At 33.2% G+C, this 24108-nt stretch overlaps 1 protein-coding gene across 1 annotated transcript; it reads right to left on the bottom strand.

The window, feature by feature from the left end:
- Positions 1-6019: 6019 nt before the first annotated feature.
- LOC133179598 (uncharacterized) lies at positions 6020-14263 on the bottom strand. Its single transcript, XM_061314313.1, has 5 exons — positions 14230-14263; positions 13879-13952; positions 7683-7859; positions 6115-6557; positions 6020-6026 (listed from the first exon to the last, which is right to left on the bottom strand). Exons 1-5 carry the CDS (start codon positions 14261-14263, stop codon positions 6020-6022), a joined length of 735 nt encoding a protein of 244 aa, XP_061170297.1.
- Between the last annotated feature and the right edge of the window lie 9845 nt (positions 14264-24108).

Raw genomic sequence — 24108 nt, 5'->3', positions numbered from 1 at the left:
ATGACCTGATGGAAACCAAGTGATAGAAATGATCTATTTATATCACCAGTGCTGTTGTTAAAGTCACCAAGGACAACCATCTTAGGAATGCTTTTTGCTTTGCAAAAATTGAGCAGGCACTGTGGTACAGATAAAAATGATGCAAGAGAGGCATTGCAGTGTCTATACACAGTAGCAACCATCATGTTAATTTTGGGAAGGAAAATGCAGATCATTTCAAAGTCAGCCTTAGCCTCAGTTTTCACAATATGGAAGGTGGTATCATTTTTTACATAAACAGCCACTCCAGCCCCTCTGTCCTGGACACTGTTCACAGATTTTAGATTGAACCCATCAACATCATAACGTGTCTGATCAGAGTCTTCTCCAAGCCATGTTTCTGTAGCACAGAAAACATTAGGTGAGTAGAATTCTAGCATTTTCTTTAGATCAGGGAAGTGTTTTCTAAGTGACTGAACATTGTGATGCATTAGTAAGAAATTATCTTCTCTGTCATTGGGCTGTAGGATAGAATCTGTGAGTGGAAAAACCTCCATTTGATCCAGGGATTGTTTTACACTAGAATCAGCATATATCACAGAGGGGTCATAGTCAAGTAAATGCAGTCCCTGAAGGTGTGTGACCCTACTGAGCGCAACATATGCCATTCCACCCTTAAAAACTCTTCTGAGTGACACTGCTGCTTCTTCAAATGTTTGCCCCTGTACTTTATGAATAGTACAAGCCCAAGAGAGTGTAAATGGAAATTGGAATCTTGTTATGTATCCAGTTTTGTAAGACACTTTCTGGGATAGAATTCTAAATGATACACATTTGTCACTGCAGTGTTGTGCAGGATTACTTATTCTGTAATTATTTCCAATGTGCTCATCATCAAACTGTAATATAATGAATTCTGGCAATCCATATGGCATACTTCCATTGACAATATCTATTATTGTTCCAAGTGTTCCATTTACTAGACCATCAGAGGTGTCTATATTCACTGTCAACATAACTCTAGCACCTGTTGCTAGTTTTAATTCAGGTTGTAAGCGGGTATCCAAGTTGTCAAAGGGTGTCTGTCTTTTAAACACTTTGCCACTTGGTGTATGTAATATGTCAACTGCTATGAAGCTAATTATTGGTTTTCCAAGTTGTTGTAGTTTGGAAAGGTTATGATTTCCTACTTGTTCATTTGTGGAGAAAATGTGAATTATATCACTTGGACAAGCCGAAGTATGTAAACGACTTTTCAAGAGATTTTCAACATCTTGATTCATTGGATCATCACGATCCTTTGTTAGAATTTTGTTTAAAGCTTCTGCAAAAGGTAAATCCTCTTTTTGTCTCATTATCTTCTGTAATTTGTGCACTTTAAACAAAGTCCATAGATCTTGTGGAAGAGCTCCTGGGTCAACACAGAGAAGACTTTTGCCAAACACAGGTGGTATCTGATAAAAATCCCCAACACATAGAACAGATATGCCTCCAAAAGGTTTTGAATTCTGCTGCAGGGATTTGATTTGGTTCAGTCTTCCTGAAATATATGACAAAACTGTTTTGCTGACCATCGATATTTCATCAATAATAAGTAGCTGAATGTTTGAAAGCCTTGCTCGCAGAGTATTTAAATCATTTTCACCAAGAGGTTGATACTGTGTTTTCATGTTCTTCTTCAGTGCAAAGGCTGAATGAATAGTCTGACCATTGATGTTCATAGCTGCTTTGCCAGTGTAAGCAACTTTAAGAATAATGACATCATCTGGTGTTTCACGTATCTTGTGAAATAATTTGTTTGCCATGTGGTAAATGCAGTGAATGAGCAACGACTTTCCAGCGCCTGCTCCCCCAGTCAGAAATATATGAAAATTGTCATGAGAGTTTGAGTGTAACACCTGCAAGCACCACTTCTTCACAAAATTGAACAGTTGCATTTGTTCTGTATTCAGCGATCTGTACATCTGCAAAAGCTTTTCATCAGTTATGATATTTGGATCTGACTCAATGTACACATTGTGTGAGTTTGAAGTTTTGTTTGTCTGTGGCGTAGATTTCATTTCGGGAATGTCTACTGCTGAAAGAAACTCTTCATCATCAAACAATTCCTTTTCTTCTTCATTTTCGATTCTTTCTTGTTCTGAGTTGGGCGCCACTTGAGCCCATGCTTCTTCCAGTGGAGGCATGTCTTTCATCATGGACCAAGTCTCATCAAGCTGATCAGTTAGTTTCTGGAATTGTTTCATATTTTCCTTAACAACATCACAAACTGGATTTGATCCTAATTTTCCTGTTTCATAGTAATGTTGAAATGAGCTAAAGTCTGATGGAAGGAATCTGTTTTCTCTGTGTGGACAATATAATCTCAAGAGATTGAAAAAATATTTCTCAGGGTCTTTGGACTGTGAAAACTTTGGATATCTAATGACTGCATCCTTTTTAGTCCTTCTTGTAATTGTACCCATGTTGTGTAGTAGCTGTAATTTTTTCCCAGTCTCTGTCTTTGATTCTTCCTCTAGATCTGCCTCTTCAGTATGAGTGGAGTTTGCTATCACTCTGTACCTTGATACAAAAGTTGCTAAACACATATTGGCAAATTCATTTGTCAATGGTCTTGCTAGATATCTATCTATGATGTTTGTCATCCATACATTGTCATCACCACGAGATGCATTGGATTTTATCACATGCATGGGAAGTGTTATTCTGGTATTTTCTGTATCAGTTGGAATCCATACCACGTCTCGAGAACAATGTTTCAGTTTCAGACCACAAACTCTGTAGACTGCTTCCATTACACTTATCTCCCGGTGGGTCAGATATACATTTCCAAGTTTTCTAAGCTCTTGTATTGCCTCTTCATTATTTTGCCTTGCCTCTCTTTGAGCAGCTTTAATAAGCTCCCCCAGTTCTCTTTCTGCCTTGGTAATATAGGACATTATGTACATTATACAGCTGTATGGATCTAGGATAAACTGTATATCCATATTACCATTCCATGTGCGAAGAAGTGCAGGATTATAAGGATTTACCCAACAATCTCTGGGTTTTCTTCTGTGAACCACTGTAGGTCTTTGTGACAATACATTCAGTGCCTCTTGTAAGATCTCTTGGGTAATGTTTCCATGCCTCAAAATGTCTGCTGTGCAGAACTCTGAATCAGTGGTAAGTAATTCCCAAAAATTTTTCAGAATGTCTTTTGCGTTTTTTTTTTTGACATTTTCTTTGAATTATTTGATTGTTTTGGTTCTATCTCTTCGTCTATGGGTGGACTGGCAATAAATGTTTGCACTGAGCATGGGCGGGGAAAATTGAAACGACAATCTTTTCCTCCTTTTTTGCATGTTTTGGTATGTGCTTTACTATGTTGTTGTACAGAGGAAACTATATCAAATAATTCTTTATCTTCTTCCTCATTTGGTATTTCACTAGAAATGTACTTGTCGATAAAAGCTGTCACTTCAATATTAGAGGATTTCTGCCATTCAGGGGCATTTTCAATCCAAACTAGACCATGATAATGTGGCCAACCTCGTGCTTGAAACTCAATTCTCCCAAAGATGTCAGTTACCTTCCCAATAGGACTGGACGGACTCATAATGACTTGATTGATAAAATCATGAAGCCTTTTATCAAACATCCGTGTAGCAGTTACAATGTTGCTATTTATTATGTTGTAGTACTGTTGCCAGTTAGGGTCTTCTGGAATGTCAATGCCTTGCTGAAGACAAATTGCTTCAATGATTTCTTTCCATCTTCTTTCTGCTGCAGAAAAAGTTATGAAGAATGTAGGTATGCCAAGCTGTTTAAGCATGGCAAAAAGATCTCGCATGGTTTTTTCCCAGTATGCTGGAGAACCTCGAACTGCCTGCAAAAAGCGATAACATTCATCTTTTTTAAGCATCTTTTTCATTTTGGAAGAATCCAAGAAGGAAGATGAAGTCAAGTGGCTGAAATCAACTGTCTTTCGCATTGCAATAGACACTGAAGAAAAGATTTCCTCAAGTTCTGATGTATACTGTGCAAAAAAGATATATTCTGGATCACTAGCAAACCTATTGTCACTTGAAAACAATCTACTGTTGAAATACCGTTTCATTGATATTTTTGTATTGCGTTTGTCTGTGTAGGTTTTTTTCCCATTAGGAAAATGAATCGGAAATGCCTGTCCTTCGGTATGGATGACTTTTGTTGGTGTGTTTCCTTCTGCTGGAGCAATACAAAATATGGAGTGCGGATTTTGATCAGCAAAATACTGTGTTAAGTCTGATGGTTGAAGAGATGTATCAAGTAGTGGTGCACAATCTTGAGATTCTTCTGTCGATTCACTTTCTTCCTCTGTATCACGATCTGTTGAAATCAGAAATGCATAATTTAACTGTTTATTTCTGATGGAGAGACATAGTGTATACATGCATTTTAAAATTACAGCTCAATAGTTCTTACCATCACAATCTGCATTAATATTGCTTTCACTGTGGTCATTATTTCTGGATTTCTCCTTTACTGGTTCAGTCTCTCCCACTTTACAAGAACCTGTTTTTTAAAAATTATTTTAGTTTAGTTATATCATTATATTTTTTCATATGTATCCATTCATATTACGTTAAAAATGTAAACATTATGTATCTGTAACAATATTTTTAAAGTGAATTATTTGAACAATGTATTTATTATATTTTTTAAAAGTATAAATTATTCTTGTGAAACTATGGGCAAGTGTTTTCAAGAATTTATACAAATATATTATTTAACACATTAATTTTAAACACTTAAAACTTTTTTATGAGAAATATTTTATATATTTAACATTACTTTTTGAGAAAAAAAATTTTTTTTTAAAGCACTCGAACTTACTTTCTACAGCAGAGTTTTTTTCACTATCATCAAGATATAATTCTCCACTTTCAAAGATATCTTCTTTAATTTCTATATCTGAGGAAAAAAAAAACATTTGTTAGTTTTTCATCATATTAGAAACAAGAAATATTTCATACTTTATGAGCTGATAAAAATGACTAACCTGCAAAGTGTGGATTTCTTTTCTTTAGAAAATCAAGTGCTTTGAAGATTCTGTTAGGACATACTTCTTGGTAGAGATGATGTCCTTTAAAACACAGCTTGCGCTTCAATTTCACCTTGATGAACGATTCATCTGAAATGTTTCTAGGCAAAGTTGTCGTAACTTTCCTAATATCTGAGTGCACTGAAATTACTGGTCCATGAATACCTTTTTGTGTATGTTTTGGCAAATTAACTATTTTCATAAAAGGAATTACTGGAGATACCAGGTGTCTTTCCAGTTTATTAAGTTCACTTAATTCGGCTCTAACAGTACTTAAATCCATATTGTTGGCTAATGCCTGTGCTGGAATTTTGCCATTTTTCATGGTCTTGTCACATAAAACACAAATATGTTCCATATTGGTTGATGAAAGACTGTTCAATAAAGTAGATATCTGTGGTTTTTTGTACTTCTTCTTGACAAATTTTTGAACCTGGGAACGAAACATAATCCGTCCACATACAATACAGGGATATATCGGGTATTCTTTGCACAATGTTCTAAATTTCTGAAGTGCTGAATCACCATCAGTTAATGATTTAGATTTCTTTCTGTGATAGCTTTGTAAATTATGCTCTCTCTTCCTTTTTCTTGTTTCTGGTATCTCATATTTTTGTTTTACATATTCTTTTTGTTTTTGTGCCTTTTCTGGAATCTTGTAGTTTTCCCTGATACTCCGTTTCTTTTTCCCTGCAATTTCTGGAATACTGTATTTTTCCTTCATACTCTGTTTCTTTTCTCCTGCAATCTCTGGAATACTGTACTTTTCCTTCATACTCTGTTTCTTTTTTCCTGCAATCTCTGGAATACTGTACTTTTCCTTCATACTCTGTTTCTTTTTTCCTGCAATCTCTGGAATACTGTACTTTTCCTTCATACTCTGTTTCTTTTTTCCTGCAATCTCTGGAATACTGTACTTTTCCTTCATACTCTGTTTCTTTTTCCCTGCAATTTCTGGAATACTGTATTTTTCCTTCATACTCTGTTTCTTTTCTCCTGCAATTTCTGGAATACTGTACTTTTCCTTCATACTCTGTCTCTTTTTTCCTGCAATCTCTGGAATACTGTACTTTTCCTTCATACTCTGTTTCTTTTCTCCTGCAATCTCTGGAATACTGTACTTTTCCTTCATACTCTGTTTCTTTTTTCCTGCAATCTCTGGAATACTGTACTTTTCCTTCATACTCTGTTTCTTTTTTCCTGCAATCTCTGGAATACTGTACTTTTCCTTCATACTCTGTTTCTTTTTTCCCGCAATCTCTGGAATACTGTATTTTTCCTTCATACTCTGTTTCTTTTTTTTTGCATTCTCTGGAATACAGTATTTTTCTCTCATATACTGTTTTTTTCTTTTGGCATTTTCTTCATCTTGATACCGATTTCTTTCATACTGTTTTTTCTTTTCTTTATTTTGTTGGTACCAAGTTTTCATTTGTTGCTTTCTTAGAAGTCTTTTCTGCTCGAATTGCTGTTGTTGCGAAAGATAGTTACACAACCAGTCTGGCTTTTTGGCCTAAAGATAAAATTTTATTATGAATCTGTATACTTCTCTAATAATTATATTTTTTACATGTACAACGTAAAATCAAGAGTCTGGTAAGTTTTACCTCAAAACTTGAGTTTTTATCTTGTTCTGCTGCAGTTGTTTGTGAATCAGAATTCTGTGTGTATTGATCTGGTTGGAGAAAAAATGCCATATAAAGAAAATATTTCATTTATAGAATGATTTACTGATGCTTAATCTTAAATCTCTTTGTACTAAAGAAATTGAAAAAAAAATGAAGACATAGTTTGTTTTTTCATGAAAATAAAGCAATCATTTACGATTACCTGCATTTTTGGTTAAATTTTCTGTGCGAACTTTCCTTTTCCTATCCTTGTCTTTCTTTCTTTTCTTTCTCCCACTCATGATACATCAGCAAAACTTAGAGTAGCCTGAAAAGAAATTTATTTTTGAAAACTAATGTATGACATACTTATATGCATCTAGTAAACAGGATTTCTTTAAATGACACAAATTGACTACATATTGATTATTAATATGTATTCTCAGAATGAAATGAAATTTCTAAGAAATTAAGACATACATGTATAACAAGCAAGCTATTAATGTTTAAATAGCACATGATAAGAAATTAAAGAATATGTATAAACAGTGAAATAAAGATCCAATATTTTAAAGGTATCTCCTACATGTATTAATATACACAGCACTAAAAGTTAATTTCTGTCATGACAATAGAAAAATCAAAATATTTGAGAAATTTCGACCAATATTTTCCAAAATACAATATAACAAGGTATTTCCTAAAGAAAAAAAATCAAGTGATCATTCAGCAAACAAAATCTTCTCTGCATCCTCTGCACGTGAGGTAAAGAAAACGTCTGTAAAAATAATCAGGTTAGAAGTTAACAACTGTTGTTGTATATGTTTTTATATATCTTTGGATGATCCAGGTTCCGATTTTGGAGAAGACACTGTTGATACACCACTGCATTCTTGCGAAGAAAGGAAGAAATCATCTTCTTCTAGATTTTTGATCTTCTTCTTTAAGTTTTCAACTTCTTTTTTCATTTGCAAATTTTCTTTTAAAAGTTTAGAATTTTCATTTTCATTCAACTTTATGATTGTTTTCACTTTTCCGTCCATGGCTTTTAATTTTCTTCTTATCTTTTCTACAGCCTTAATAGCTTGTCCATTGTTCTTATTCGAAATGTCATAGCACACTGCTTTCAACTCGGTGTCTACTTCCTCAGTGAACTCAGTTACAAAACTGTCCAATCTCTGCATTTTTGAAGGTGAAGCCATACTGATCTAAACAGAATCATAATTAAAATTTCTTAAAAAGAAAAGAAAAATAAAAGAACCAAAACAATTAATGGTTTCTTTCCGAGCTGAATGATCTGAAACAACCCATGGCAATGGAACACCATTAATTTGTTGGCTACAAATGAGAGCTAAAAATCAAGATTAGTAAACTTTTTTTGCAATGCATTTAATTTAAAAATCAGTAATCTTTTTCTTCTTTCCTGTAAATTAAACAGAGAAATCTGCAACATTTCAAATGTTCTGCATGACTCCTGTGCACAAGTTCTCTATAACTCTTGTGCATGTGTATCTAGAGTAATGAAAACATAATGAATTCATGAGGTTGGACACTGTATTGAATGTTTAAGAGAATTTCAGTATTCAAAAAATATAGTATAGACATAAGCTGAATCAAAATTTTATGCTATTTTTATCAAAGGCAACTGAGCAGCATATAAGACCTAATTTCTGGGATGGTGCAAATCAATGTCCTTGACATATATTCAGCAAAAACCTGCTTAAAAATATGATATATAAACCTTTGTATCAAACAGAGTTCTGAACTTTAATGGAGTACACACACACACACACATGTATATATATATATATTTAATATATTTTAAAAAATGACAGGTTATCCAATTTCAGAAAATGTAGGAATAACAGAAAGTACTATGGTTTCATCAATATCTATTGAATACCAATTTTATAGATTACATTGTGGAGCATAATAATAAAATATAAACCATCAGATATAATTTAATTTTTTAGATATGATATATTAAGATGTCAACTATCATTTGGCAAACAAAAATTTCATACATTTTAGTTTTAGAATTTGATCATTTTGTATATCTTTATATGGAGCTCTTCTTCTAAAGGAGATCAATATAGTCTGAAAATGGCCACAACCACCCAGCCCTCTTAATGTTCATCTTAGGAAGCAATATGAAAACGATTTGTACTGAAAGAGTCCTTGTCCATGAATTTATGTGTCGTCCAAACTGTGTGTTTCAGAAAGTCCACAAAAACTTAAGCCGGTGGAAATTAATGAAACCACAGTAATTAGTTAATTAGTAAACAAAACATGCATTGAAGTACATCACATAAAAAGCATGATCTTTTAGCCAGGCTCATTGCTATATAAAATAGGTAAGTAATATTGAAGTTATGATGGTTTATCGTTTAAAATGAGATAAGTTTTGTGATGAAGTGAAGTTACACAAAAAATGTGCTGCAAGAGAGCATAACAATACTGATAGTGACAGAGAAGCTCACTACAATTACTATAGTAATTTAAACGGCTACAATAGCAAGGGGTCTGTTACTAGTGCCACCACGAAGAGGATCCTCATTATACATTTGTAGCCAGACATGTATATCAAAGACAGATCATGCAAAGTGAAATCTAATAGAGTACATTACAAAAGTTGAAATAAGATGTGTTTTTGGTAATTATTCGTTAACCAATAGTCCATGTCAGAAATATATTTCCAGACTGTAAATTCCTTGCTAGTTAATTATTAAATTTTTTTTATCTAAAATCTTATTTAAACCTTGTCCAAAAATTAACCATTAGATATCACTACTCTAAGCAAAGTTTGAATCATATGTAATGATGCAAACTTTGCTTGGCACCAAATGGATGTATTAGATATATGATAGTAAAACATATATGAGACTGAATTTGATACTCACCTGCGTAATTCATAAAAGTTTTCTTCAAAGTATTTTCTTTCCAATGATCTTATGGTTTTTGTACTAATTTCTTCTTCAGGCCCGTAGGAAATGCAACGACATAGGAACACCCTAATTTGTAGTCTGCTGCCATTTAAAAATTTTGTTAACGTGGCTCTATGTCAAACAATTCAAAAGTAATGAGTTGGACCATTTTTAAAATTAGACCTTAGACAGTGAATTTGGGTCAAGGTCAAATTTATTTATGCAGTGCATCTCCGTCTGACGTCACCTTCCTATGTTCCAAGTTTGATGTTCTTATCTCAAAGGGTGTTTCAGTTGGGGCTCAGACAAAATTTGGATGAAGAAAAGAAGAATACGAAAATCTACAAAAACAATATGTGTTCCCTTGGAAGTGGAGACATAATAATTATTGGGTCAAGGTAAAAAAATCTTGGTAGGGTTCAGCTAGGTTATATACCAAGATTTTTCTCTATTTGACATTGAAAAAAGAAAGGGGTCAAGGTCAAAATTTTGGTGCATTGCATCTTGTATCAAAAAGAAAGGGGTCAAGGTCAAAATTTAAGTGCTTTGCATCTTGTATCAATGTCTTCTTTCTATGTTACAAGTTTGAAGTCCTAATATCAAAGGGATCTCAAGTTATGGCCTAGACTCTATTTTGAAGTAAAAAAAATGACCTTGACCTTATAAATAGGTCAAGGTCAAATATTTTGGTGGCGTGCACTCCTTCTCACTGTCATCTACTTATGATCCTGCATGTTCCAAGTTTGAAGTCTTAATGTCAAAGGGTTCTCCAGTTATGGTCAAACCATGTTTTTTTTCTCTATTTGACCTTGAAGGAAGAAAGGGGTCAAGGTCAAAATTCTGATGCAGTGCATCTTGTATCAATGTCTTCCTTCTAAGTTACAAGTTTGAAGTCCTAATATCAAAGGCATCTCAAGTTATGGCCTGGACTCTATTTTGAAGTAAAAGAGTGACCTTGACCTTATAAATAGGTCAAGGTCAAAAATTTTGGTGGCGTGCACTCCTTCTCACTGTCATCTATCTATGGTCCAAGTTTGAAGTCTTAATGTCAAAAGGTGTTTAAGTTACGGCCCGGACAAAATTTGGATGAAGAAGAAGAAGAAGAAGAAGAAAATCGACAAAAACAATAGAAGGGGAGACATAAATATAAAGATGACTTTCAACTTACTGCAGAAGAGATGACAAGGGAAGAAATTTCCCCAACTGCAACACAGGTATCATTAGAATAATTGAGTCACTGTTTCTTAACTAAGGTAATTCATGCATTTTCTATTAAACATGTTCCATTTGAATGTGATTATATACTTAAATTGTTTATTTTACCAGGGTACTAAGTCTTTAGTAATGGAAAAAGCAATGTTAGTTTCTACTGTAATGCTTTGGGAAACACTAAGGCACTGAATCAATACAGTATACAAATATAATCACATAGATTTTCTTTTTTTTTAGTTTTTCCTGTTTTATAGTTGATTCTCGTCAAGTAAATTGAAGCCTTATAAAAATAAATCTTGAAGTGACTCAGCTATGTTAAGGAAGGTATGAGTTCACATTTGTTGTGCACCGAATTACCGGTAAGTATCATTTTGTCGTCACTAAAAATTTGACAAGTGAAAAAATAAACTTTACCACATAATAATGCATAAATAACAACTTGCATACATTTATTTTATCAATTACTTATTAAAGCATGTAAGATCTCACCATTTAACGTAGGTCGCGGGTTTGCAGGCCATTTAAAAGTAACCGAAAACATACCATGAAAATAAGTTATATGAATTCTATACCTTCGTTTTACATTCTCTAAAATTTTTAAAATTCGTCCGCACCGTTTTTGTGTAATTAAATCTTAAACATGCCATTGTTGTCGTAACATTTTTGACGGTATTCTATTGAATTATAGAAGAAAAACGTCGTTTTCGGCTCTTTTTGACGCAAGATTTTGTTTAAAAATATATCAGTAACTTTTAAATGGTGCAGACGAAATTGTTTCCCCTTTGGTATTTTAACGAAGAATTGATAATTGCTTTTATATCGCAAAATGTAACATTTTTAAGAACGACGTCATAAAATATCGCGACGTCTTGCTTGACGTCGTGAATATCTATCGGGTATTCAGTGCAGAAAAATAAGATAAAATAATTTTTATGAAAAAGAAATTCACGTCTGTCTGCTTTCAAGTGACCCGTGAATCGTATCATAATAATTCATATTAATGAAATGATTATTATACACGTTTCTCTTCAGGTTAGGTTTTTTGTACGTCTTATATTAGTGAATTCTCGCAAGGGACGTAAAATAACAGAAGATCCTTACATTTGTCTGTGTATTTTTCTTTTCCAGCGTGCTGGAAGAAAACGGTATCCTCTTATCTAAGTAATTCAAGTAACTATATAAAATGTTTTTATTTAGACCAGCAATGCCTTCAAATCTACGAATTTCTGCCAAATATCGTAAATATAGTAAACTATAGTTAACTCTAGTAAATTTTTGTTAGGGTAGGAGCAGACAGGTTTATTTAACAGAATAAATGCATTTTCACTATATTATCATTAGATCCCCACCCTTACACCAGAACATCTGACTTTGGGGCAATGAAACTCAAAATTCTGGAAGAGTCACTCATGTTCATCATAACTATACAAAATTCTATAACCAGGAGCAGAAAAGAATATTTTCAAAGAAATTATGCTTTTCACTACATAAAAGATAGAACCCCCTCCCAAACCCTGGAGCCATGAATTGCACAATGTAGGAAAAAGAATCCTTGTGCATCATAACCATGCACTTCGTTTGTTTACATAATACCCAGGAGCAGAAAAGATTTTAAAAAGATTAATGCATTTTAACTATATAATCAATAGAGTCTCGCCCTAACACCAGAACCCCTTGACTCTGGGGCCATGAAATACAAAATTTTAGAAAAGGCATCAATGCTTACCATAACCATGCATTTAGTTTGATTCAATAATACCCAGGAGCAGGGAAGAAGATTTTCAAAGAAATAATGCATTTTCACTATTTAATCAATAAAGTCCCGCCCTAACACCTGAACCCTTGACCCAGGGACCATGACAATCACAATCTTAGAAAAGGCATCAATGGTTATCATAACCATGCACTTGGTTTGTTGAAATAATACCCAGGGGCAGAGAAGATTTTTATATTGATGCATTTTCACTATGTGTATTTCAAAATTTACAGCCTGACGATTAACCATCCCCCTCCCGTCGCAGCGAGTTGAGTGAAAGTCTCTGAATCCGGACCGTCTTCCTATGGTTGTAAGACATGCAGCTTGCGATTTCCATCTCGAAGGGAACTTTATTTTCATAGGAACCTAACACACGAACAAACCGGACACGATGAAAATTCTGTTCACTCAGTGGAGGATGAAAAGTTTAAGGATGTTTTCAAAGCCAGCTCTAAGTTTACTTTTGAGAAGACCCGAGAAGATGGAGTCCAATAAACATTCAATAATCTCTTAAAAAGTAACATTTCAGTTGTGGATATTATTCAACAAGTGGAAAGTATTTTTAATCTAAAAATGAGAACTTTTAAAATTCAGTTCTCGCTTATATTTATTTTGAGGCATGTGGAGACTATCGATATTATATCCCGGCCAGGAATAACACTCTTCTCCTGCGACTTTTCCTACAGCATCAAGACATTGAAAGCGAAATGAGAACTGTGTCTCCAAGACTTGATGACAAATAATAGGGAAAACACAAAGTGGAAACTATTCTACATGATAAACCTGCAGATTGTGATTTTCAAAATATCGGTGCTGGGGGAATCGTATTACCAGAGTACATAATCTCTAACAAAAACATTTGCGCTTTATTGAGGAACAGACCGCGACAACCTGTGTGCTTTCCGCTGTATACTATGCATTTAAATGGGCGCGATCAGTTAGAAAATGCTACCGCTATTTATTTCCAGAAGTACATGAAGTTCCTCTTGTACAACAGTCCAGGGCTACGAGGAAATTGACCTTGAAGACCTGCATCTTTTTTAACAATGTTTTGAAATCAATGTAAATATTTTCCAGCTACAGGAAGATAAAAGTGTCCTTTCGATCCGGAGAAGCCCGGTCACTTCGAATCTACTATGAACCTTAATTTATTCGGAAATCATCTTTCTTACCTCAGGAACAATAACGCATACAGCAGACGTTATCAGTGAACAATTTTATCCCACTGCTTGGCGTTGAACGATACTCTCTCCCAGTACGACTGGTCTCAAAATATCGTATATGTTTGTACAAGTTGCCTTCATGTCTCTGTGCGGAAACGTGACAATCATTTACTTCAGTCGTATTCTTGCTTTTTGGCTTAACTCGCTCAATATCTTTTTCCTCTTCATGAGGTCTCTTCGATGACACTATTAGAAAATCGTCCATTTCTTAATGTGCTGTATGTTATTACATGTTACTACAGCTGTTTATATACATATTCTGAATAACATTCTCCACTCCCTCCTTTTTTTACAACCATTCATTTGCTGGGCTATATTACATCGGTAGCATTTACTCCTCCTACTATTCTATTACCTATTTATTTCTGAGGGCTTTATCTGACCTTTTTCTGATTTGCCAGGGGGCTATATCTCAACCAATCATCTTTTAGGGCTATATCTAACTCTCTTCCCCTTTACTTACCATCGTCTGGGGCTATATCTGCCCAACCAATCATCGTCTAGGGCTATATCTGTGACCCTTCCCCCTCTTGGGTCTCTTTGACAGGAGGGTTATACAGCCTCACCAATCAGCGTCTGGGGCTATATCTGTGACTCCTCTCCTCCATTGCTTGACAGCTTGGTTTATACCGACCCCTATGCAGCAAACGGAGCTCGTGCCCTGTTTACAAAACAGTTTACGTTCCAACGGATGTATTCAATTTGTTTTAATCTTAATATGTGAATAAATAGTGCATACATTTTCAGACTGAATATTTCTAACTCTACGATGTTTCCTTCAATTATTTCTGAATTCGGATGACTTCTCATGCAAATCTTCCAAAGTCCAGGCTTTCTGATCCACTCAGGTCCACATTAAGGTTTTGCCAAAGGCCAAGATGTCCAAAAATTTATTTTTACAATAGCTCCAAAACTATGTGAGGTATAACGTTAAAACTTTTACAGTTTATAAATATATCATTGTTTAACAGATAGAAAGTATCACTTGAAAACAAATATTTAAAAAAAAAAAAAATTTGAGAAAAAAAAATCAAAAAATTCGCATATTTAAAAAAAAAATGCACCTCCTTAATTCTGTACTTTGAGTGAAAACCATCATTGCAGAAATTATATATGGTTATCAATGAAGGGCAAGTTGGACGTGAATGGTCTCTGAAAGGCTGTCATTGAAAGCATGACATGTATAAAGACAAGACCCCTATAAAATCCGCCATTTGCAATGTACTTTCGGTTTCAAATCTTAACATTTGGACAAAATAAACAGGGAAAACAACTTTTCAGAGGCTATCGAAGTCCAACTTGCCCTTCATTGATAAACTTATATTGTTTCTGCAATGATGGCTTTCACTAAAAGTACGGAATTAATTAGGTGTATTTTCTAAAAATATATGCATTTTTTTAAAAAGAATTTTTCTCGATAAATGTTTTTTAAAAGTTTTTGTAATCAAGTGATACTTTCTATCTGTTCATCAATGATATATTTATTTACTGTAAAAGTTTTAACTTTATAAATCACATAGTTTTGGAGCTATTGTAAAAATAAATTTTTGGACATGTTGACCTTTGGTAAAACCTTAACCCTTACTGAATAGACTGACTTTGACCGGATTTACTATTTAGTGAAATTACCATTTTTGAACATAATTGACTTCTGCTATTGATTGAGTGTATGTCGAAATACAGTTATAGCATAAATTAGTCCTACATCATCTCGCAGGATGATGGCATGATAATAATATTACTTGTAGATGAAAAATAAATAATGATGATTATAGAGTTGTACAGGGTTCGACACTAACTTTTTTACCTTGGTGGACCGCAGGTCCACTAGTCAAAAATTATTGGTGGACCTTCTTAAATTCTGGTGGACCTTCATAAATGTTTGAATTAATGAATGAATAAGAATTCATTACACAAGGCTTGAAACTAACTTATGTACTCAGTCCAGTCAGACTTATAAAGTATAAGTTAACCAGTCAACAGAATCAAATCAATTAGGAGTTTTCAGCAATATTGTTAATCATATTTTCAATAATTAAAAAAAGAACACAATTTATATCTTCAAACAATAGTAAAAGCCTGCATTTATTTCGCTTCCAACGGTAGATAAAAGTTGAATCCTAATTGTTCATATAAACAGGTGAATATAAACAAGTGAATTTTTCATGTATCTATGGCTAATTTTTTTTTTTTTTAACTACGATGCAAAACAAAAGTATATGTATTTATTTATTATTTATATGTATTCATTTATTATTGTTTTTAATTATTATTCATTCAAATAAACTGCGATCATATGATTCTTTTATGTGATATTATGTATAGCAGAAAAAAAACAGGAACTGCAGATACATATAATGTATTCATAAAATATAAATCACGCCTGTTTGAAGATCTAACAAGAATAGATATGGGTTACCCCATATCCAAGATATTCGACTTTTAATTATTCGAATTTTCATTGTGCTCAGATGATTTCTAATAAAAAAAACAAGTATTTAATAACAAAACGTCAGAGATACTCAAGCTGTAGAAAGATAACTACAAAAGTGCCATAAATATCCTGAAATGAATATTTAGGCTATTGAGTTTTAACATCTTTTGTTGAATTAAATATGCATGTACATGTACTAGGAAACAGACTGCATGTACATGTATATAACGTTATATGCATATAATGACTTTATCACAAAGTTTCACATGCCTAAAAATAGTTTTAATTTTACATAGAACATAAACTAAATATAATTAATCGTTTAATTTAAAAAATGTATTTAACACCTCACTCATTTTCAGGAATATTTAATCCAAATAGCATGTTACCATGGTTACAGGCCTGTAGCAACGCTTTCAAAGTGAAAGGGGGGGGGGGGCTCCGAAAAAAAAAATCCCGCGTACTATGAGCCTATGCTACATGTGTATCATTTAACTTTCTAATAATATAATCTTTATAAACAAAAATTCAAAACAAGTCCAAGCCGTTATGGATTATCAAATATAGCGCTTTTTTTTAAATAGCAAAACTATAGATCTATCAAGGATAGATTTTAATTTATTTTTTAATTTTGTGCTATTAAAGTAATTTCACTCAAAGTATAGACAGATGTTAAAGATGAATCAACCTGTCACCTTTTCGAGTATGAACTCGTCCAGAGATGCATTGACAGCCGTTGTGAAACGCAAAGGAAAGCGCGAGATCGGTTGCGGCTGTGGAGCATCACTGAATATTCCTTCGTCATAGAATAGAATCCGATATTTAACACTTAATGTAGATTTTGAATATGCAGACGTTTTAAAGATAAACTTTATTTTTGTTTCTAGAAATGTTTATTTATAAAAATAGTATAATTTCGTGTTTTTAAACTGAGTATTTCGATGACTTAGCATCGTTTTAGATAACTCAGCCCCTCTAGCTCAGTCTAGGGCTTGAGTAAAAAACCTGCACTTGTTACGAAACTGGTGTATAGTTCTAAACTTCATGTCCGTAGCAAATACTGATAACCAGTCTACATGATCTAAGCGTCACTAGCGAACGGTGCACACACCTGTCCTTGCAAGACCAAATAGCCTAGGTCTACACACAACGCTCGGAAAATCACGTTGCTGTGCCGATCGAGAAGTTACGATTGCAGGTGTTTAACCATAATAACCATTCCGTTATTTATAAAAAGAGAAGAGAAAAAAAAACCCCACACACACAGTTAATGATTAACATTCTCACTCAAAAGAAAATATACGGCAATTAACGAACAATAATCATGACAGTAATATAATTGGTGAAAAGATTTATCATTATCAATCGAAGTATGACCTATATATTTTCGTGAAAAAGACTGAGGAGGCAGCGAGCGTAGGAATATGAAAACTTTTTATTTGCTTTTCTGGGGAAAAAGTGATTTTCTGAAAATCTTTTTACGTTAATTTTGTTTTCTTTAACGTATTAAATCTACATCATTATTCTTAACATTTGTTGTAATGTTGTATCTACTGATCATGAATGGAACTATTTTCTTCGGAGCAATTGTGTGAAGAGTACCTGACTTTAGTAATATATCTTGAATAGATAATATGCACTGATCGAATATATTAAAAAATAAACAATGCATAAATGCAGCTGTCAATCAATTCTAATTATCTCCAAACCTGGCCATCAGTGTGCGTTCAGGCGTGAAGTGATTGCCTGTTAGCCAGTGTACATTTTCACACCTTTCTGTGCATTAAACAAACAAAGGACAGACTGACTAATTTGGCACGAATTTTACATGCTACTTTTTCAAGGTCCGTGTTAAATGTTCTTGCGTCTCAGTGTTATTGTTATTCTACAAGTTTGTAACATGTTTGGATGAATTAATCGTTTGATTAACGGATGTCGATTTTTAGGGGGAAAAAAGGAATTTTACCGTGTTTTTTAATACAGTGTTTAAATTTTAAGTGGACCGACGGTCCACCTAGTCCAGAACATTTGGTGGACCTTCCAATTTTTTGGTGGACTCGGGCCGCCGGTCCACCGTTAGTGTCGAACCCTGTTGTACACAAACACACATATTCATACATATATACATATACATGATGATTATAGAGTTGTACACACACACACATATTCATACATATACATTAATTTTAAAACCAGAAGAAAATAGAAGTACAAGTTTATTTAATATTGTGTGAATATTAATATATATACATTCCCATTGCTGTCTAAAGGGGAAATCACATACATTCACTCAGTCCTTGGGTTCCCCTTCAGCAGCACTACTAGAGGGAGAGAAACCGTCTAGCAGCGGGAATTATTTAATTTTTTCTTATAAAAATAAATTAATTTAATACATAGAGATTACATGAACAGATTTTTTTTTAGTTTTATAAACTTACATCTATATACTATAACAAATTAGAGTAATTTTATAAACTTTCCAATAATATCTACATTTAGAGCATAATTACAAAACTTAATTACTTTACACCAAAATACTGTAGATTTTTTTATATGATGTACAACATTATATTCAGTTTCGTCAAGATTTTCTATTCTACAAAACATTTTGTATTTATATATTTTTAATGCAAGAAAGGAAATAAAATTGTTCAGAAAGTATGTTTTCTGGTAACGTTCAAAATAAAAACCGATAACAATGTCATTCCATTGAATGTTAACTTTAATCACAGTTGAAGCTATATCCCATATATATTTAACATTTCTACATTCAAAAATAAGATGGTGCATGTCTTCTACAACAGAACAAAGAGAACACTTGTCTGTGGTATCCTTTTTCTACTTTACCATATATTTTTTACAACAAATTGTGCAATAATTTGTAATTGAATTCCGCAATGTTTTTATCTATTGCCAGTTTAATCTTTTGCTGATAAATAGATTTCCACATTTTTTGACTAACACTGAACATTTCTCCAAGTATTCGCTGATGTTTTGGTGGAATAACTTTTTTACTTAGAAGGATATCATAGAAAAATTTACATTTCTTGCTTTCAGCCCTACAATAATTTCCATGAAAATTAAAATACCTTTTGTTCTTTATGTTAATAAATTTATATTGTTGATCTTCACTTTTTTCTCCAATATATTTAAAAATTGTCTTGATCATTTTATATTCACACAATAGATTTGACTTTTTTTGAATTTCTTCTCCTATATTTTCGATGGTTTTAAATCCACCATCTGAAAAGAGATCTTTTACATATTTTTAACCCAATTTTTAAAGAATACCGTTTTTTCCTTATACAAAAACAGTCTATTATTCCAGATCGGTTCTTGTAAAATTTCGTTTATACTCATTTTCTTTATATCGGGAAGTTTTTTACATTGATTAAAATAAATAAAGATTTCTTTATAGAACAAAGGCAGTCTTTTAAAGAAGTCAAAATCGTTCAAACCAGTACTGTTGGTTTTTAATATATATTCAAAATTTACATTATACACCCCTAATAAATTGTCAAGGTGGGAAAGCATAGAGTTGTGATTAGCATTAGTCATGAGTCTTGGTATCCAAGCAGCTTTTAATGCTTGGAACTTGGTAAGTATATCTACTACTCCAATCCCCCCTTCTTCTATTTTACCAATTAATGTATTTCGCTTAATTCTGTCTCTGGAATCCCAAAGGAAGTTGAAAATGAATTTACTTATTTTTTTTAGTTCGTTTTCTCGCGGAATAGGTAAGATAGACGCAACATAGATAAATTTACTTATACCTAAACTGTTTATGATTTCAGTCTTACCGAAAATTGTAAGTTTTCTTTTTTTCCATGATTCAAAGAGTTTTTGCATATTTTCGCATTTATCAATCCAATTTTTTCTATAGCATTCCTCTTTATTTATACCTATGTATATGCCCAAGCATTTAAGTGATGAAGTATTAACTTTTATACCTTCTATTTTGTCTCTAATATGCCTCAATGCCCCTGTCAATATGCATTCAGTTTTATCTATATTCAACTTTGATCCAGCATAATTTGAAAACTCGTGTATTGTTTTAAGACATTCTTTCATTGATTCCACATTTTTAAGAAACAATGCAAGATCATCAGCATGATGGACATGTTTATATTCTCTACTGCTATCAGAAAGTTTAATCCCAGAAATTTGGTCGTTATTTTTAATTTTAAGAGCTAGAATATCAGCGACAAATAGAGAATAATATCGCCGAGATCGGACACCCCTGACGAATTCCCCTAGACATTATGCATGTTTTTGATATCCACCCATTGTTTTTTAATCGAAAGACTGGATTTTTATAAAGAATTTTCATCCATTTTAAAAAATTTGTTTTTAGGTTGTATTTCTCTAAAGTTTTGAATAAAAAATTCCATTCTATCGAGTCAAAAGCCTTTTCAAAGTCAAAAAATAGCAATATTCCATCATTATTAGTTTCTTCACAGTATTCTAAAATATCTAAAATAATTCTGGCATTTTCACCAATATATCTCCCTTTAATATATGCTGATTGATTTTCATTGATTATATTTCCAATAATTTTTTGCAGTCTTTTTGCAAATATAAATGCAATTATTTTGTAATCAGTATTGGTCAAGCTGATCGGACGATAATTTTTTAAATTTTTTTCATCGCCTTTCTTGTATAAAAGGGAGATAACTGCAACTCTCTGTGAAAAACTCATTCGTTCATTTTCGAAAATACTTTTCAGTGCTTCGTAAAATAAATGTTTTATATCTTTCCAAAAACATTGGTAAAATTCATTTGTAAAGCCATCTAGACCAGGAGATTTGTTAGCTTTTAGATTAAACACTGCATCAGTGCATTCTTCCAGAGAGGGACCGTTCACGGTAGCTCAGTCGGTAGAGCGCTCGCTCCGTGATCGGGAGGTCGTGAGTTCGAATCTCGGCTGCGACAGACCTAAGTCGATAAAAAATAGGTAGCAACTTGTTCCTTCGCCATGCGCTCGGCACTTTGAAGTGAAAGTTGCGGGTCCTTCGGATGAGCCCTTAAAAACCGAGGCCCGTGTCACGGCAGGCGTTGGCACGATAAAGATCCCTCACTGCTCAATGGCCCTGAGTGCCGAGTAAAGGTCAAAATTTGAAGCCCTTCACCGGTATATGGTGACGTCTCTATATGAGTGAAAAATTCTCGAATGGGACGTAAAACAACATACAATCAATCCAGAGAGGGAAATTGTTCACAGAAATTAGCATCGCTTTCGCTCACTGTATTTTCTAACTCAAATGAAGATAAATAGTTATCAATGCCATCATCTGCTATATTATTTGAAGAGTATAGATTTTCATAAAAGTCACACATAGCGCCTAGAATGCCATCAGTGGTCTCTATATTATTGTCATTTACCTTTAGTTCTTTTATTACATTTTGTTTTTGTCTACTTTTTTCTAGATTAAGAAAAAATGTTGAACATTTTTCACCTTCTAATATCCATTTTGATCGTGATCTTACAAAGGCACCTTTACATTTTTTATCATAAAGCTCGTCTAATTGTGCTTCTAGGTTGCGTTTTCTGTTCATATCGATATTTTGAAATTCAGATTCTTCTATTTTATTTATTTCCTTCTCTAATAAGTTAATTTTGTTCTTTATATTTTGACTTGATTTTTTTTGAGAATCTAATAGAAAACTCTCTTGCTTTAATTTTGAATGATTCCCACGTATCAAACGGGTTTACCTGTTCTTCCTGTAGTTCACTTATTATAGTTTTAATTCCTTTTTTGTATTCTATATCAGTTAAATGAGAATTATTCAATTTCCAGTACCCGCTCCCTCGTTTCTTCTCATCTAATTTAAATGATATTTTTAAAACCCTATGATCAGACATTCTTTTTCCGAGATTTGTTCCAGGAATTTTACGTATAGTAATGTTGTTTAATTCGAAAGCGAAGTTTTTGTTTATAAATATATAATCTATTCTACTACTAGGAATATTTTCTGAATTGTACCATGTATATCCATTTAAGGATGGATATTTCGTTCTCCACGTATCCATTAAATCAAAAGTATTTAAATATTTTTTTAAGTTTTGGAAGACTTTGATCGTGATGATTATCAATTTTACAATTAAAATCTCCACATAAGATAATATTATCATCATCTGTTGTGCATTTTTTTTTTTTGCAAAAAACAATGCAATGTTTGAAAAAATAAACCCCTTTCTTTAACAGAATTTGGTGCATAAATATTGTCATAATTTAGAGTTTCACTAATTCGATTTATTTGTGTTATCTTTAAATCATGCATACTGAGCATTTATTGCTCTACGCTGTTATTCTAATGGGTAACAGGATATGTCTGTCAGCGTCCAGATCTGCCTGGTCGCTGATGTTCTCATGGGAATATGGGGGTTCATTGTTTATATTCCTGATTAAGGTTGGTCACTATCGGTGCTTTATGATTTTGGCTGGGAACCTTGAATTAAATGAGAAGGGAGTTCTGCATTAGAGTTTAACGCAGACGGATGTCAGTTCTGCACTTTAACAATGTTTAAGCAGATGGACTGATGTATTGAGTATATGATGTTATACAACATAAGTGTTGTGTGTAATATTGTGTAAATATGTAAATAAACTGTAAATAGAACATCTGCCTTATTCTTGGACATTATCACGTTACAATATTTATAAACGAAAATACTATTTCATTTATTTTTACTTTTAAAAATAATCTTCTACCGTCATGCGAAACATGTTTCTCAACTATTTCTGCATTCAATTCTTTCTTAAATAAAATACTGACGCCTCGGCTAAATGATGAGTCACTATAACAATGAAATGATTTTCCAAACCATCTTGAGTCATATTTTATCTTATTCTTCTCAACATACTGGGTTTCTTGTAAAAAAATCTATTTTTGTATCATTAAGCCATGTATATAATTTAACCCTTTTTTCGTCCGAATTAAGTCCTCGGACATTTACCGACAACATTTCAAAGTTATTCATTTATCATTCATTAAAAAAAAAAAAGAAAAAAAAAAAAAGAAAAAAAAAACACGAATATAAACATATTTTGTGTTAAAGAAAATTATGATAAAGATCTAACAATGTTTGTAGATTACATTTTTTTCAATACATTTTTGATAGGTTCTTAAAAAAGAACTACGATTCAAACAGTTTTAAGACATAAACGTTTATGATTTGTTATTTGATTTGTTATTTCTGCGGTTTCTTACCGACTGGGTCTTCTGAGTTGTGTTTCCCCGTTTGGATCTCATGATGTCCGTCAGAATTTGACCCATAGTGTTCTTCCCAGGCCATGCGCTCATATCGGTGTACAATGTACCTTTCTTATCTAGTCCAGACCCCCAATAGTCATCAAAGGCAGCTTCAACAAGTAGAGTGGATGACTCAACAGAGGAAAGCTTTTCCTTGAATTCAATCACTTGATCGAATTTGGCTTCGATGACCTTCCGCATAACGTCGTCTCTCTCCTTCAACCAATGATCCGGAACGGTCACCTGTGATCCAATACGTTTGGCGTCGAGCGCAGTAGCGGCGTTTCTGAAGCTGATGCCTTAATGATGTCACCTGCTCGCATCGCTTTGCTGTATTGAAAAGCATGTTCTGCGGAAGCATGTGGAATACCAAAAACCGTGATATCACACGGGTAGAAGTTTGACATGACATCATCTTTTCCACTGAAAGCAATAATTTCCTTTGAAGTTGAATCGTGTTTGGTACAAGCTGTATCTCCCGGGGAATGACCAGGGTTTTTGCAGACTTTACAACAAGCTTCATATTCGCAGTTATACCTTAAGTGGTCTTCTCCCCAACAGTTGGTACACACCAAGTTCCTTTTTTTGGTGGGCTAACCATAATGAAATATAGAGCATTTGAGACCTGCACATTCACTATTCTTAGGTAGAAAC

This window comes from Saccostrea echinata, unplaced genomic scaffold (genome assembly GCF_033153115.1).
Source record: "Saccostrea echinata isolate AGI-Se365-2 ecotype Australia unplaced genomic scaffold, CSIRO_AGI_Sech_v1 ptg000005l, whole genome shotgun sequence".
In the NCBI taxonomy this organism is placed as follows: domain Eukaryota; kingdom Metazoa; phylum Mollusca; class Bivalvia; order Ostreida; family Ostreidae; genus Saccostrea; species Saccostrea echinata.
Note: the sequence above shows the minus strand (reverse complement) of the source record. Positions and strands in the feature narration are given on the sequence as shown.

Bases quoted from the DNA above. Each gene is read 5' to 3' on its own strand.
- LOC133179598 (XM_061314313.1), bottom strand. From the start codon at position 14,263: ATGATTGGTTGGGCAGATATAGCCCCAGACGATG. The intron at 13,953-14,229 runs GTAAGTAAAGGG...ATTTTCTAATAG, and splicing joins AGATATAGCCCCAGACGATG to TGTCATCGAAGAGACCTCAT. The intron at 7,860-13,878 runs GTAAATGATTGT...GATTCTGTTTAG, and splicing joins AAAGCAAGAATACGACTGAA to ATCAGTATGGCTTCACCTTC.